This window comes from Odocoileus virginianus, chromosome 6, assembly GCF_023699985.2.
Source record: "Odocoileus virginianus isolate 20LAN1187 ecotype Illinois chromosome 6, Ovbor_1.2, whole genome shotgun sequence".
In the NCBI taxonomy this organism is placed as follows: Eukaryota; Metazoa; Chordata; class Mammalia; order Artiodactyla; family Cervidae; genus Odocoileus; species Odocoileus virginianus.
This window is the reverse complement of record NC_069679.1, coordinates 72,510,084-72,528,312: the sequence shown is the minus strand read 5'-3', so window position 1 is coordinate 72,528,312 and position 18,229 is coordinate 72,510,084. Positions and strand designations below refer to the sequence as shown.

Below are 18,229 nucleotides of genomic sequence, written 5' to 3'. Positions count from 1 at the left end.
ATCTCAGCTGTGCTCATAGAACACATCTGGCAGAAACAAGCATTTCTACTGCAGAATTTTGGTTCCCCGCTTAAGGTCACTGAGTTAGGTGACTTCAAACTCCTACCTCCAAAGCCTTAAGTTTTAGAAATATAAATACTTAATTAATAATAATGATGATCTTTGCTGTGTGGAATAAAAACTGAAACAAACCACACCAAGTTTCTGTTTGTGTGGAAAGACATTAAAATAGATTTACTGATGCTCAGAGAACCAACTCATTATTCTAAAAACTGATAAAGAATCATTTATCCAGTAAGAACAGCATTCAAGGTAATAAATAATGAAGAGTTGGTTAAGATAAAGTTCTTCACAGAAAAATCCTAGCTAGTAAGAAGGAATGATAGAATTAGTGTAATACCATTTCACAGCCTATAATAAAATAGTGAATCTAGGCAGCTTTCAATGGCTGCTAAAACTCTGGTTGTAAGGCTGATGGAGAATTTTATGAGTAATAGATCTGGCAAACAATACCTTTATCAATGAATTAATCTCAACATCACAAAGAGAGACAAGCAGACAGGATGAGCCCTTCTGAAGGATGTGTACAACCCCATTTATGAAATATTCTTGTCAAAATAAAAATAAAAATCAATCCTATATCTGTATGAGCTTCTAAATCTAATTACTGGGGAATAAAAAGGGATAGATGGCCATATTAAGCACTACCAAAGGGATAAAAGCAACAAAACCCAGAATGGGGAAAATTCCCCAGAAAAAGTAACAATAATAAATTCCAAAGGAAAATAATAGGGAGGTGGAGCTATGCCAGATTAAAAGAAACTTAAGAGACACATCAATCAAATATAGTACCTTACTTAAATTCTGATTCAGACCAACCAACTATATAAGACAATTATGAGTGAACCAGGGAAATATGAATTCTGACTGGCTATCTGATGATATTAAACAAGTTTATTAAAATTCTTTAGGCATAATTAATAGAACCACAATTATACTTAAGGGGAAAAAAAGGAAACAAAGTCCCTGTCTTTTGGACTCATATATGAAATTATTTAGTAGTGGGACAATATGATGCCTGAGACTTGCTTTAATTATGTAGGTTGGCCGAGGTTGAAACAGATTGACCAGATGCTAACTATAAAACCAAGTCATCAGTATATAAGGTCAATTTTCTACTTTCCTCTGGTATATGTTTAAAATTTTTCATAATAAAAAGTACAGAAAAACATACTTCATTATCTTTCTCAGCAGGAAAATAGGAAAAGAAAAAGTAATCAGAGGGAATATAGTAATTTCATCTACAACTAACTAGACAACATTGTTGATAAATACATTCAGTACTATAGCATCTTCTTGATATAATAAACATAAAATTTTATCTCTCTTTTGAAAAAACTTTATTTCATAAGAAAAATTGACATAGATAAAGGATTGATCGCTGTGATCATTACAGCATGTATTATCCAAAGCTAGAAACAGAATCAAGTTCTACACTGTATAAGTCTCGCATTTATGAATTTAATAATCATGGGGTTTTCATTATAAACCCTTGATGTCTATGACATACATGGTAAAGAGTAATTCTGCCAAGACAAGCTTCAATCACGAGAAATAAATGACTAGTACACAGAGGAGTTAGGCAACAATGAGGGCACATCGCAGGCCACCTAGCAACCATGTCTCAGAGCAGTCTGTGGCTCTCCGCTCCTTGATCCATGAAGTGATTTTAAAATGTTTTCTTGGGAAACAAACGTCAACTGCTAATGATAGTAATGGAAATAAAGAAAACAAAAACAGGACTAAGGAAGTGCTATTAGTCGAAAATTGGTAGTTTTAAATTAAATTTTAAAGTGAAATGTTGAATTGGTAGTAAAATCAATGATGTGAACAAATCCAATGCATGTTCTATAAACAAGACAAACAATCTGTTAAACTGCTGTTGGGAATTACATTAATCAATACAAAACAGTTTTGAAGAAAGTTATAAGCTACAGTAGTATCTCAAAATTGTGCATTTATCAAGGTCTCAGGAAGTACCTACCCAATGAGAACAAAGTTCTAACACTCTTTGTTAGAGTATTTCTTTCAATTACAAAGTGAAAATTTTCTACAATTCCTTTGCCGGTTTTATAATAAACAGAGTATGGAAAGAAATATAGTTAGAAATCATTTTAAACTAAAAGACTGGAGAGCAGACAGGAATACAGAATTTTAAAAGCATTACTCATACTGGCAGATTACATTCTTAGTGTGTTACAAAACCCTTCCTTTGGGGAAGCAATCTCCCTGAATGCATTCCATGTGATCTGAGTCAGACTAGCAGTTCCAATCTGCATTTGCACCCTGGCCCCAGGCTGGCCCATCTCAGTGCTCTATGCTACTTGGCTAAAGGACTGGTTCCAGGAAAGGTATGTAAGCCAAGATGGAATAGTCAGAGGTCTCCTCAGGACCTTTTCTGGGGAATTTTCAGAAAACATCTTCTAAAAAAAAAAGAAAGAAAATATCTTCTTTCTTTTGGGATTACAAGATTTAAAGACATATAAACTGGAGTTCCTATTGGTCACCTTCCTGAGTGCAAGGTCAAAGAAGAATAATAATGCATGAGTGAAGCAGAACTCTGAGATGTAAAACAAAATCAAGAACAAGAGCACATTCCTAAGACATCACTAAGCGTCATGGATCTGGGGAGGGATGGGCTGGAGTTTGGGGTTAGCAGATGCAAACTATTACCTTTAGAATGGATAAACAAGATCCTACTATATAGCACAGGGGACTATATTGAACATCCTGTGATAAACCATAATGAAAAAGAATATAAAAGAGAATGTGTATACGAGTATAACTGAGTCATTTTGCTGTACAACAGAAATTAACACAACATTGTAAATCAACTCTACGTCAATAAAAAGTAAGTCAGAGTCAAGGATCAAGATATGCTCAAAACTATTTCTATTTTTGATGTATGTGAATAAAATCCTTTCGCTTAAGCTAGTTTGATTTGACATTCTATCACTTAAAACTCAAGAGAGTTTCCAATATACTTTCACCGTACAGAGAAAAATAACTTGCAACCTAGTAAACTTGGAAATTATTCCAGCACACTCTATGGTAAAAGGCTTACTTCAGATTACAGTGGCTTCTTACCTTTAGAACACCTAATAAAGATACTTCCTGAATTATGCCCAAACACATCATGAAATACACAGCATGGCCCCTGAATAAATGTGATCTGGGTACTCACACTCATCCAGCCCCAACTGATAGGCCAGGTTCTGAAGGCCTCGTACCTTCTCCATCAAGTTAGCTGTGGTGAGGCTCCCCAGTTCTGAAATAGAATCATTCACTTCAATACCATTTCTTTCTTTCTTTCTAGTAACAACTCACATGGGGTGCAAACCCTTGCTATAAAAGTTTTCAAACTTAATTACTACTGAGTGAATAGAAAATGGATCCATATCTCTTCTTATCCACTCACTCACCCTAAACACAGACATACAAATCAGTGAATTTTTCCACCACTGCAAAATGCCTCATATGAACTTACCCACTTAATGAGAAGAGTTAGCATAAATACAATAGCAATTACGTGTTTTATCCTGAGGACCCTTTTATAACATTCACTTTGCCTATCATACAAAATGAATACACTACTAAAATGTGGAACCTTGTGATCGGACACAGCACTGAAAAAGCCTACAGACAGATCTTTGACTTGCCATATGGACACCGTCTCCACCATCATTCACAAGTCCTCACTGGTCCAGCTGGTACTTCCCAGGTGAAAAGAAAGTGAGTGTGAAAGTCATTCAGTCATGTCCGACTCATTGCAAGCCCATGGACTATACAGTTCATGGAATTCTCCAGGCGAGAATACTGGAGTGGGTAGCTGTTCCCAACCCAGGTAGATCTTCCCAACCCAGGGATTGAACCCAGGTCTCCCACATTACTGGCGGATTCTTTACTTGCTGAGCCACCAGGGAAGCCCAAGAATATTGGAGTGGGTAGCCTATCCCTTCTCCAGGGGATCTTCCGACCTACCCAGGAACAGAACTGGGATCTCCTGCATTGCAGGGAAGCCCTTCCCAGGTGCACAGTGGTAAAGAATCTGCCAGCCAATACTGGAGACCCAGGAGACGTTGTGTTCAACCCCTAAGTCAGAAAGATCCCCTGGAGTAGGAAACAGTAACCTGCTCCAATATTCTTGACTGGAAAATTCCATCGACAGAGGAGCCTGGCAGGCTACATACAGTTCATGGGGTCTCAAAGAGTTGTACATGACTGAGCACACATACACAATATTTCAATTAACAATAAAATAGCAATAAAACACTAAATAAAATAGCAATAAAAAATAAGTAAGAGTCAAGGATCAAGATATGCTCAAAGCTATTTCTACTCCTAGAATTTTTATTTTTTATTTTTACTTTTTTATAATTTATTTATTTGGCTGGGCTGGCTTTTCCTTGCTGCATGGGGGCTTTCTCTAGTTGTGGAAAGCAGGGGCCACTCTCTAGTTGCGGAGCGAGAGCTTCTCATTGCAGAGGCTTCTCTTGTTGCACAGCACGAGATCTAGAGTGTTCAGACTTCAGTAGTTGTGGCACATGGGCTCAGTAGTAGTTGGGCTCCCAGGTTTGGTTGCTCCGAGGCATGTGGGATCTTCCCAGATCAGGGATTGAACCCAGGTCTCCTGCACTGACAGGCGGATTCTTTACCACTGAGCCACCAGGGAAGCCCTAGAACTTTTATTTATGTGAATAAAATCCTTTTGCTTAAGCTAGTTTGATTTGACATTCTATCACTTAAAACTCTTAACAGTTTCCAAATATACTTTCACTGTACAGAGAAAAATAACTTATAACCTAGTAAACTCAGTAATTATTCCAGCACACTCTATCATAAAAGGCATACTTTGTTTAGAAAAAAAGACTAAATATTAATCCAAACATTTTCTCCAAATCAAATGCCTATAAAACTTGTTAAAGTTTACCATAAAAGACAGTAAACTTAAAGTAAAAACTTAATTTCTGAATTTTTTTTTTTTAGATTTTCATTTAAATAGCACCCAATTACTTTTATGTTTAAGAATAGGTCAGTTTGCATAAAACATAATGCTCTGATCCTTTCCTAAAACTTTGAAGTTTCCTTAGAAAATACATGCTGATGGAATATTATATAAATGTCTGTTTGGAACATTAGAGCAATGAACCTGAGATGCCCTTGAGACTTAATTTTCCCCTGGCTGGAGGAGGGGATCTGCTTTTAAGTATTTCACGCAGAACAATGAATTACTTCTGAGATCAAATAGAGGTGTTATTTTCTGCAACTTATCATGCCACAATTATTATCTATATCTGGCATAAGTAGACTTTCTCGATCTGTTCAGCTGCTTAAATAGCTTAAGAATCCCGGATTTTCTACCTTAACTTCAGTCTATTACTTCACCACCATCATGAATCTTACCACTAGAAGGATGATAAAAAATCAAATAAAGTAGAACAAAATCAAGGAAAATTAATGTTTTTTAATTTAAATTTCTACTTTGTGGTTGAGTTCCAAGTCATTTATCAAATATTCACTACTTAGAGTATTCTTTGTTGGAGAAATTGATGAGATAGAAAGAACTAAAAGACAGGTCTTAACCCACTCCAGGGTTGTCAATTAATAGTACAGGCAACAATAGATAGCAGTAAATCCTAAATAAGCCACTTGTATTATAGCAATAACAGACTAGTCTTAAAAAGATCTGAGTTTAAATTTTAACTCTTTCTAATAAACCTTGGTTTACGTTAACCTCTGAAACTTAGGTATCATACCTAACTCAAAGAACCTTTATGAGAATTAGAATGAGAAAATTTACATGAGAGCTTTTAATTAACTCTGAGCACCATACAAAATAAAGTTAATATTACAGGAACTTAGCAGCAGCAGCAATCATTACGATTGAGTCTTGAATTGGTAAGATTTCTACACATGAAAAAGTAGAGAAGGGCATTTAAATATGAAAAACATGAGTATGATGGCTAAATAGGCAATCTGAAGCCAAGAATACTTGTAACGGAATAGTGAGAGAAAAACTGTTAAGGTGGTATGTGGAGGAGCAAATGTCAGGTCAAAAGTTAAAGGTCACCAGCACTGCTTACCTTTCAACATGTCGATGTCATCACGTTCTATTTCAGCCATCCATTTGGGTGGAGAGCTAGTAATAGGCTGTCAGAAAATAATACATCCATTCAGACAAATGCAAAGTATGAAGAGACCCTATTCTTCTTTCTTATAAGAAAAATAGCTTTTCACACAGCTGTCTGACTCTACAACTCCATGGCCTATAGCCCACCAGGCTCCTCTGTCCATGGAATTATCCAGGCAAGAATACTAGAGTGGGTAGCTATTCCCTTCTCCAGGGGAGCTTCCCAACCCAGGGATCAAACCTGGGTCTCCCGCATTGCAGGCAGATTCTTTACCACCTGAGCCACCAGGGAAACCCTTGAAAACACTGGCAAATTGTAATTTCAAATACCCAGTTTTTCCAGGTTCAGATACGGCCTACACAAAGAACCCTTACAAAACAATACTCTTCATCTTTAAAAGCTGGTTTTAAAGAAATGATCTTAGAAAATTAGGTCTGACTACTGTTACTGCTATATGTATGACTATAACAGATTGGTATAGTCATGACAGAACCTACTGGAAATTCACGACTAGTGAAAGCCTCCAACTAAACTGAAACAATAATCAGGAAGTAACATTTGCTGGCACAAAGAGAAGAGTTTCAAAGAAGAACTAAGAATTAGAAAATCTTCAATCTGAACAAGAGAATACTGGAATGCTCATCACTTAAAATTTCATTTTATTGTAAATGTTATAGAAAACTTTAGAATTTTAAGTTTCTTTTCATTCCTGATAGTGAACTTACAAAATATGAAAGAGAGCTCATTCTTAGAAGAGCTTTGGCATAACAGCTTTCAATCCAGCCTACACATGAGAACCAGCTGTGTAACTTTAAAAATATACAAATAACTAGGCCATAACCCAGATGCACTGATTCAGAATATCAGGGTGTGGGAGAGGGTCCAGTGGGAAGAACAGAGCAAGGGCATTACACATCTTTTTTTTTTTTTTTTACATATCTATTTTTTAAAAGCTCCACAGCTGGTATATGATGAATTCTGATGAGATTTCCCTTCAACTGAGCCCTTTTCCTTTTCTTAAACTGAAGTATAACGGACACATACCATTATATTAGTTTTGGGTGTACAGCATAATAATTCAGTATTTGTGTATATTGGGAAATGACTGCCACAAGAAGTCTAGTTGACATTCATCACCATATACGGCTACAAAAGTTTTTTTCTTGAAATGAGAATTTTTAAGATCTCTTAGTAACTTTCAAACAGAAAATATAGTATTATTAACTACAGTTATATTATTAACTGTAGTCACCATGCTGTATATTATATCTCCAGGACTCATTTATGCCTTTTTTAAAAAAAATTCACTTTTATTTGGTACTATGTGACAAATAAAACACTTTACATGCATCATGTCATTTATTTTCCAAATCAACCCTATGAAAAAGGTATTATCCTCCTCCTCATTCTACAAATGAAAAAAACAACAGATGTTTAGGAAGATTATAAATCACTTGCCTCAAGTCACAGAGATACTGGAACCATGATTCAAAACCCATGAAGTCAGAGTTCCAAAGCCACTACTCTACCTTCCCTTGAAGGTTTTAGGTCAAATTCACCACTTTTACCCCTAGTCGGGAATCAGAATATTCCAGGGGATCTTAACCTGAGGCCCTGGGATGGCCCTGAACCCCGAGAAACAAAACTCAATACGCATGTGCAAACGTCCAGGGAAAAGGTATAGATATTTCTTCAGATTTTCAAAATACACCATGCTCATAACAGAAGTTTTAAAAAAAAACCTATTTATGTTTACAACTCAAAGTAGTTAATTGCAATAAATATAATTAACTAAACTAAAAATTCAGTATGAATGAGAATTTATGAAAACTAAATCAAATACTTTCTATTTAATCTACTAGACAAAGGCTGATCTAATACTAGCTACTGTGTATAGTTTATTAGTTCTTGGCACTATGCAAAGCATTTTACATGCATTATGCCATTTTCTACTAAGTCTATGAGGTAGTATTACATGAGAAAACTAAGGCTCAAAAATGTTAGGAAACTTGCTCAGGTCACAGATAGTGAAGTAACAGGTTCAGGATTCAAATAAAAGTGTGTCTGCCTTCAAAACCCTATGCTATCCTTCACTCATGCTCAGGCCGTCCCGGATATTAAAGTCGTACACTCCAGCTTTCATACAACCCTACCTTCTAGAAAAATAAAAGAAGCTACAAAAAGGTCCCTTTGAACAAATATGCTCATGGAACCTGAAAGCCACAGGCCTTAATATTTAAGGTTAAGTATCTTTAACCCTAACTAGGTTAACCTTTAACCTAATGAATAGAGAATGTTAAGGTATGTAAGGTACATACTAAGGTACGTAAGGTACTAATATGGTAAGGTACTAAGAGAGTTAATTACAAATCCCTAATCTGTTAATAGAAACAGCATGAGCTTTGGAATCAGACAGATCCCTGCTCAAATCCTAGCCTATCACTCACTAGGACATGGGCAAGTAACTTAACTTCTAAGCTTCTCTGCTAGTCAGTGCTTCTAACTTTGGGCCCAAAAGCTTCTAAGTATGTATAATAAGCATGGATGCTACTAAGTAGACTTACAGGTTCAAAGCCTGGTTTTGCCATTTACAGCCTATAATCTTGGGTAAACTACTTAACATCTTGGTGGCTATCTGTCTGTAAAATATGGATAATAATAGTACCTATACATCATATGGGTTTGTTTGTTGTTGTTTTTTTCCCTGGCCACATCACACAGCTTGCAGGATCTTAGTTTCCCAACCAGGGATTGAACCTAGGTCCAGGACCGTGAAAGCACTGAGTCCTAACGACTGGACTGCCAGGGAAATCCCCCTCATGTGGTTTTGCAAAGACTAAATAATGTATGTAAAGTGTTTAGAACAGTGCCTGGCATATGGTATGCATCATGTACATGCTAGCTAACATCATAATCATCCTATCTTCCTGGTAGTGGGAATACATAAGAGAACATATCTAGAGCATCCAGTACAATGCCTGCTGCCCCAGGAATTGGAAAAGTGGCTCTAATGAATGTCTTTCTTCAGTTTCTGATGAGCCACTGAGAAACTTAAAACTCCTCCAGGGAGGTATAAGTTAAAGTCATAATGCATCACATAAGCAAAAGAGAAACACTTCAAAATCATAGTTTGGGCCAAAAGAATATTGGCATTACATTAAATATTTTAATTGATTTACCTTAAAATCTTTTAAGCTGAAAGAAGAGGCTAATAGCCAAAGGTCAAAATATCAAAATAGAGCATTAACATCAATAACATGATGATGATATAAACAGACTTCCAGGGTTGCAGTTACAAAATACTATGAAGACAATAACATTATTCTTGAAAATAAAGAAATTAAAAGATATCTGAGATTTTAGCCAGAAGCAAAAAGTTGGAAAAACTTCATTATGTGAGATATTACTTACACTCTTGAAGGAAGCTGCAAATTCAGCAACACCTGGTACTAAAAAGAAAAAACAGAACATTAGTCATTCAATATTGGCTAGTATGTAAGGAAATGGGCACTCCCATACACAGTCATCCTCTTTCATGTGCACAAAGATATACATTGTTAAATTGTTTGTAATATCAAATCTTGGATATTATTAGGTTTCCAAATAGGGTATGAATTTAATAAGCTATAGTAGATCTAGACAATAAAATTTAAAAATGAAGTAAATCTACACCTATCAACATGGAACGATACACTGATAAATTACTAGGCAGAATAAGTTAAACTGTAGATCATTAATTATATAACCCCATAACAAAACAAAGCAAACTCTATATACTTTAAAATATTTATTTGCTTACTTGTGTAAGCATTAAAAAAAATACAAAATTTCTGTACTGAACTACAACAGCAGTTAACTTTATCAGCACTTAAAGGAGGCAAGGAATTACTTGATACATCTCATATTGTCTGAGTTATTACAGATATAGCTTTTAAAAATAATTTTTTTAAAGGTTCTCTATCATTTTCTGAGTCATACTGTGCTCTGAAAGAACTGAACTACTAAACAGTTAATCTTACTACCAGACCACAGAATTCAGTCTCTTCCTCTGAAATAAAATTTTAATCATTACAGTTAAATGATAACTCTTTAAAAATGTTCCTCAAAGTAGCACTGGTTTTCCCATCAATTTTGATATAAAGAAACCAAAAACTTACACTGTTCTGGCCAAAGGTCTGGTGAAGCCCGGTCAAGTTTTTCAAAACTTAGCAAAGATGCTTCTAGATCTGCCCCTAGAACAAAACACCCAGATAAGCCAAGAAGGAACAAAACACATTATTTTACATTTTATGACATATCAATCCCAAAGAACATAAACTGGAACACTCACTCACCTGGAAGTCTAGAGATTTGAGTTCTATGACTACTGATCCTACTGAGCCATGATGTTACATAAATATACGATTTCCTTACTCTCCCCGTCTTTAAAAAGGGAAATGACATTTTAGTAGGGTGTTGGGAAAAGTGAATGTTCACAACCCACCTGTATCTTTACTCACGTTTGTGTGTGTGTCTGTGTGTGTATTTGTCGTTCGGTTGTGTCTGACTCTGTGACACTACGGGCTGTAGCCCCCCCAGGCTTCTCTGTCTAAAGAATTCTCCAGGCAAGAATACTGGAGTGGGTTGCCATTCCCTTCTCCAGGGAATCTTCCAGACCCAGGGCTCAAACCCGAGGCTCCTACATTGCAGGAGGTTTCCTTACCACATGAACCACCAGGGAAGCCCATCTTTACTCATACTCAGACTTTCCTTCCAGTCACTGAAGCCCCTGCTTTCAGAAAAGACAAACCCCTCTGCTCAGGCTCTGGACCCCACCTTCTCTCGCTGTGTCAAAGACACCATCGAGAATGGTCTATTGCACAACCAGTTTCTGCCCTCTCTACTGGCTCATACTCAACAAGTAAGTCTGCTCTGGAATTCACCTTCTTTGAAGAAACTCTTGACCCCATGACTTCCTCACTCCTTCACGGCAAAAGTTTTCTAGCTGTCCATCCTGTTGTCTCCTCTTCCTCACCTCACAGTCTTTCTTTAGCCTACCACAAACAGGCTTCTACCCCTACATGCACAAAAACAGCTGTCACGGAGGTCACTGATGACCTATGTTGCTAAATCCAGTGGTCACTTCTCTGTTCTCTCTTATGTGACCTCTTTGCAGCATCCACTCACTGACCACTCTCCTTCAAACACTCCAGCTTCTACAAAACCACTATGCTGGTTCTTCTCCTTCCTCACCAATTCCTTCAGTCTCCCCTTCTACTCAGGGCCCACTCTAGGCTGGCTTCACTCTCTACCGAAAGTCTCCCAAGGAAATCTCATCTAGCCCCATGCCCTTTACCACCATTTATATGCCAAGGACTCCATATTTCTATTTCCAGCCCCAATATTTTCCTGGAACTTCAGAGTTATATATCTAAGTGGCTATGTGACATCTCTATTAACATGTGTGAAAAACCATAATTCCCATCTTCTCCATCTCAGTAAACAAAACCAACATCAACTCCAGTTCTCAATCCAAAAATCCAGGGATCATCCTTCATGCCTCCCTTTCTTTCATTCTTCCATTACCAATCTATTAGTAAATCCAGTAGTTTCTATCTAAAACACACTTTGAAATTTCATTAATTAACCAAGGAACAATCACTTCTCTCCTGGACCACTTCAATAGGCTCTTACTGGTCTCCCTGCTCCCATTCTTACCCCTCCCCATCCCTACTATCAAATCTACTCTCCAGAAAGTTAAATTTCAATCAGTTCAAGCCACTCTCAAGCTTAAAAGACTTCTTCCCAGCTAAATTCATGAATGCATACCTATTGTGACCTACAAAATCCTATATGATCCAGCCCCTGCCTAATTTTTGGACACCATTTCTTCTCCACTCTTGCCCTGGAACACAGAAGGTATTTAATATTAACAGCAACAGTTAACATTTGTTGAGTACATACTTTGTGCTCAGTGTACTAATTAGCTGAATAAATTAGCTAATTTAATGATATAAACAGTGGTTCTTAACATGTTCTGGGTAAGCCAAATTTTTGAAAATCTGAAAAAAAAAAAGCTATGAACTCACTCCCCAGAAAATGTACATATTTATAAAATCTTTCAACATGTCCTTTTCCCTAAACAAAATTTCCTCCCAATAGTCTAAGGAACTCCCAAGTTCACAGCAGGACTATCTACAACAGCCAAGACACAGGAAAAACCGAAATGTCCACTGATGAATGAAGAAAGTTTGAAAATACACACACACACACAACACACACACACACAAATGGAATATTATTCAGCCATATATAAATGAGGAAATCCTGGAGAAGGAAATGGCAACCCACTCCAGTGTTCTTGCCTGGAGAATCTCAGGGACGGCAGAGCCTGGTGGGCTGCTGTCTATGGGGTCACACAGAGTCGGACACGACTGAAGTGACTTAGCAGCTGCAGCAGCAGCACCTTTCAGCACTAGAATTAATGTTCACTCCAGAGCTGACCTACCCACATGAGGTGGCCCTGCCTGGCAACTCTCAGGGAGGCCAGAGATTTCAATTCCTCAGGGAGCGCCATGCTAATCTGCTAATGAGACTTCACAGGCAGAAAGTATCATAGTGGCCTGGTGAGAGCTGGTACCCAGGGAAAACCTAAACTGATGCACTTTTTCAGTTTGGGGTTAAAAAACTGAAAAAAATAAGAAAACCAAAATTCATGGATTATGGGTGAAATCTACATATGAAATCTTAATAAACATGACTGCCTATGTAGAACTCCTGGCATCTCAGGGGCAGTAGGAAACTCCAGGTGTTTGTGGAATGCACTGCACCTGCTCACAAGCACTGTTAGGAAAGTTTATAATTCCACGTACTGAATCCTTTGGTGAGAACTTTCCAGGTGCTCATGCAAATGGAGAGGAACAAAACCGAGAGAGGGGTTCTGAGTCTTCTCTTGCTGGCTTTGGAACGAATCCTATCACCCTTCTTAATGCTGTGCTAACAGGAGAGAGCAAGTTCCTTCTCTGAGTGTAAGAGAGGTAGCCTGAAGCAGGCTGGGGCAGGGAAAGCCCACGGGGGTTTAGGCGTCTGCTGCAGATGCAAGTCATGCCTACAGAGAGTGCAGATCAGGGTCTGCTCACAGCCCTGGCTCAGCCAGAGGACAGGGACGCAAGGTGGAGGCCAGGGTTCTCCCTCCGAATCAGAAAGGCCATGGGTTTTCCTGGTATGACCAGAGTAGGGTTCAGGGATGGGATGGGCACTGCATTCTGCTTTCTTTTTAAGACTCTTGCCAATGGTGTTGCCCAGCTCCTAAAGTCAGGACATCTGGGGAAGAGACAGCAGAGATGCCCCCAACTCCGATTCAAGGGAAGGCCAACAATTCAGAGCCCATCATCCCACACACTCTTCAGCCCAACAACAACCCACAGGACTGCTTCTCCCTCAATGAAGACTGCTCACTGCCTTGAGCTTGCCAGTGCAACCACAGAAGGTGTTTTCCATCTGTGCTCACAGCCTTACAAGCTCTTCTGGGATAACTCCAAGTGGCTCACACAGAAAATCCTGGCCCCCAAAACAGAAGCTTCTTTTTATTCTATCTACCTTCTCCTCCATTCTCTTTCCTCATTCTTAATATCAAAATGTTTATTATTTTTTTTTGCCCAGAAGATAATTGATTTTACAAAATCTGAACAAATAATCAGTAAAATAAAACCAAAGCCTGAATGTATTTCTCCTGGCTCACAAGTCACACTTGGTATCATAGTCTTGCCAGTAGCAAGAGGTGGAAGTTCAGGAGTTAAAATTCTCCTATCCGAGAGATTTTTTTTTTCTCCTATAGTCAAAATAAGGAGGGAGGTTAAAAAGGGAGAGCATATATGTATACCTATGGCTCATTCATGTTGAGGTTTGACATAAAACAACCAAAGTCTATAAAGCAATTATCCTTCAATTAAAAAATAAATAATTTTTTAAAAAGTAAAAAAAAAAAAAAAAAAAAAGAGGAAATCCTGTCACTTGTGACAACCTATATGGACTTTGAAGGCATTATGATAAATGAAATAAAAACAAATATAATATGACTTCACTTATGAGTACAATCTAAAACAAGCAAATAGACAAACTCACAGAAAAAGAGATTATACTCATGGTTATTATAAGTGGGGGGTAAGAAGAGGGGCAATTAGAGGAAAGTGGTCAAAAGGCACAAATTTTAGGTTACAAGGTAAATAAGTATTAGGGGCATAATGATGAATTAAAAAGCAGAGACATTACTTTGCCAACAAAGGTCTGTCTGGTCAAGGCTATGGTTTTTCCAGTGGTCATGTATGGATGTAAGAGTTGGACTGTGAAAAAAGCTGAGTGCCAAAAAATTGATGCTTTTGAACTGTGATGTTGGAGAAGACTCTTGAGAGTCCCTTGGACTGCAAGGAGATCCAACCAATCCATCCTACAGGAGATCAGTCCTAGGTGTTCATTGGAAGGACTGATGCTGAAACCAAAACTCCAGTACTTTGGCCACCTCATGCGAAGAGTTGACTCATTGGAAATGACCCTGATGCTGGGAGGGATTGGGGGCAGGAGGAGAAGGGGACGAGAGAGGATGAGATGGCTGGATGGCATCACCGACTCGATGGGCATGAATTTGAGTAAACTCCGGGAGTTGGTGATGGACAGGGAGGCCTGGCGTGCTGCGATTCATGGGGTTGCAAAGAGTCGGACACAACTGAGCGACTGAACTGAACTGAACTGATAGCTAACACTGCTGTATGACAGACAGGAAAGTTAAAAGAGTAAATCCTAAGTGTTTTCATCAAAAGGAGAAAATTTTTTGCCTTTATTCTTCTTTCCTTTTTACTATACTGCTGTGAGAAGATGGGTGTTAGCTGAACCAATCTATTTAAGGAAATTTCCACCGGCATTCTAATTGGTAAAGAACTCAACTCTAAAAACCTGCCTTAACTAGATATGTGATACACAAAATCCCAATTTTCAAACTTCCAAGGAATGCTACTTATGGAAAGTTCAACCATAACAAAAATAAACTTATTGAGGGTAGGATTCAATAACCAACAAGCATGACCTTATGATACCACAGTCTTGGGCATAACTTGACTCTACTGTGTTATTCTCATACTTTAAGTAATAAATGACTTTACTTAGATGTCAATTTTCTCCTTTTCAAGGAGGTCCCAGCAAATTAAGCATTAAAGAGAAACAGTAAAGCTTTTTTTCATAGCAAGATAATTTTAATTAAATCTTATAGACAGAGACAGGTGGAACTCTAAAAATAGAAGTGAGAGAGCTAGGCAGTAGTATATTTTAGGATAAGACACTTATTTAGATGCAAAATTTAAGTTCAAAGTGCTCAACCTGTTTTTGTCAGATTAAAAAGATTAGAGAGAAAAAGATAAAGCTTGCAAAAGATGAACATGAAAACTTTTAAAGTCAAGCGTGCAAACAGAGTGAGAGTGGATATGGTTAAAAAGCAAAAGGAAAAAATAAATAAAATAAAATAAAGAGAAGATTTGGATACTTAAAAAAAAGCAAAAGGAAAAAAAAAACACATTTCCAATATTCTTCCTGGCCAAAGGAAGGAAAAGAAATTGAGAGAAGACAAGGGAAAATCAAACATAAGGAACAAAAATATAAAGACAACTTAGTTATAAACTAAAAATTTTCATAGCCATTACTTCTATCACTTGGCTGACTTTTTTTCAACTGTGGTAAGATATACATAAAACATACCAGTTTAGCCAGTATTAAGTGTACAGTTCAGTGGCATTAAGTACATTCACACTGCTTTGCAACCGTCATCACCATCCATTGCTAGAACTTTTTCATGTTCCCAATCTGAAAGTCTATACCCGTTAAATAAATAACAACTCCACATTCCCTTGGATAACTTTTTAAATGCTCTATACTTTTTTCCTGGCCAAAAAAAAAAAGACAAGACATTTCATTTTTAACAAGAGAGCACTCAGGCAGGATCAAGAATCTCTTTTGACTTTCAACACCCATAATTTCTTATACAGTATGTGGTTGCTTGTCATTGTTGTTTAGTAGCTAAATCACGTCTGACTCTTTGCAACCCCACGGACTGCCAGGCTCCTCTGTCCATGGGATTTCCCAGGCAAGAATACTGGAGTGTGTTGCCATCTCCTTCTCCAGGGGATCTTCCAGACCCAGGAACCCATGTCTCCTGCATTGGCAGGCGGATTCTTTACTCCTGAGCCACCAGGGAAGCCTCATACAGTACGTATGCTCAAAAACCTTAAAATATTATCTAAGTATATATCTAATCATTCTTTCAATAAACACGAATTGAAGACCTACTGCTTGCCAGTAGGTGAGGCACTGTGATAAGCCCTGAGATCCAACTACCAACGAAACAGACTTGGAATTTTCAATCTGGAGTGAAAGGGGCAAACTTAACATAATAAACTATTCTGTCAATGAAGGTACTGAGAAAGAGAATAATGGTGAAGAGGGGCAAGTCCAGATACTGTGTTCTGTGAAAGCCTTTCTGGGAGGTGACATTTAAATGAGACCTGAAACTGCCGAAGTGTTTACATGTTTTATTAATCATCTTCTCTTTCAATGCACCTAGTAAAATGCCTTTCATAAAGTAGGATCTCAGTATAGCTTTTCTGGCCACAAGTTCCTCATTCCTGAAATGAACTTTCAAGATTCCTTCCAAACACAAAACGAGAGAAAACTACATATCGGTGAAATGGACGTGGGGATGGAATAGTCGAAGTAAAAACAGTTCAGAAATGACTGCAAGACCTTAATCCTAAAACAGAACGGAGAGCAAAAGCCTGGGGGTATACCAAAACCACTCAATTGCTATCTGAGATGAGTTGCATATAAGAAGAAATCGTTCAATCACTCAGCCTTAAGAAACAATTCATAAAGCAGAAACAACAGAGGTACAGAAGTGTACATGATTACGCTAAAAAGCTCAGTTCTATTTTCCTCGGGACTCACAGGTAGGGACCGAGAGGGTCTCCTGCTTCCCTAGCTGCCAGGGCAACAATCCCAATCTAAGGAGATAGGAGAGAATTATCTTTCTCTTGTGGTTCAATCCCGGGATGAGGTCAGCCCCTAACCCTAGATAGCGCTTAAGAGAATCAAAAAATCGTTCCAGATGCTCAAAGAGAAAAGAACTGACCTTTTACTGTGAGGCGCCCGGAAGGGAAAGCTACACTAAGGCGCCTCCTTTCCTCATCGGTATCTCTTCCTCGGCCATCAGCCTCACCCAAATGAGGCTAAAGGAGGACGAGGGCAACCCTCGTCCTTTTGCCCAGAAAAGGTCCCAAACTAGGGCCCTCCTCCATCTGCCTGGTACACTGGGAAATAACCAGGCACTTTTTCTGGAGCCGCGGTGAAGAACCGGCGAGCTGAAGAAGCACCCACATCGGTTAGAAAAGAAGTGGAAGGGAAAGGAGAGGAGCCCACGAAATAAATGTAAGTTCGAGTGGCAGATGGAGACTGGAAGTTCCCAGGAGAGCACAGAAAGATGTGGCAGGCGAAAGATCTCTAAGCCGGCTCTTACCGTCCGTGGGAGACGCCATCTTCCAACCCATGTCACGTGACGTGGCCAACTGTCGGCGGGAAAGCTTGGATCCGTAAGCCACGCCCCCAAAGAGAAACCCTACCCTCAAACCCAGGAGCCGGGTTCGTTTCCCCGCCCCCGTAAGGGCAATCTTTCCATAGGCCCGCCCCCCGGTGCTAGCCACACCTCCCCTCGCGCAGTGGATGAGGTGGAGCTACGGCAAAAATTCTTGCAGGAACTTATTTATTTCCCTCAGTGAGTGGGCGGGGCCGCGGTTGTGCCTGTGGCCAATCGCAGTGCCGGGTTCGGGGGCGTCTTCCTCCCGTGCTCGATATAGAACACCTCGAGTTGCGCCGTGTCTTCCCTACACCTCCGCCAACAGAATTTGTTGAGGTAGAGCAGGGCGAGAGCGCTATCACTTCTGACCAATCGTATTCCCCCAGGGCTGGGATTGAGGGGCGGAGTCAGACGTTAGGGCGAGTAATTGGCTAGGGGAGATTGTCTT

General features: G+C 38.7%; 1 protein-coding gene across 8 annotated transcripts in view; it reads right to left on the bottom strand.

Annotated features, from left to right (window-relative positions):
* LIN52 (lin-52 DREAM MuvB core complex component) overlaps positions 1-18,106 on the bottom strand; it is a 127,918-nt gene extending 109,812 nt beyond the window's left edge. For 2 of the 8 annotated variants that reach the window (XM_070469622.1, XM_070469621.1), the window contains exons 1-5: positions 17,725-18,093; positions 10,349-10,423; positions 9,603-9,640; positions 6,144-6,210; positions 3,245-3,328 (exon numbers count right to left, since the gene is read on the bottom strand). In XM_070469622.1, the coding sequence (XP_070325723.1) occupies positions 3,245-3,328; positions 6,144-6,210; positions 9,603-9,640; positions 10,349-10,423; positions 17,725-17,755 (295 nt within the window). In that variant the 5' untranslated portion in view covers positions 17,756-18,093. Of the gene's footprint in view, positions 1-1,407; positions 1,764-3,244; positions 3,329-6,143; positions 6,211-9,602; positions 9,641-10,348; positions 10,424-17,724 lie in introns of those variants that run through there. The other 6 variants (XM_070469619.1, XR_011488373.1, XR_011488374.1 and 3 more) reach the window with 6 other exon arrangements.
* Between the last annotated feature and the right edge of the window lie 123 nt (positions 18,107-18,229).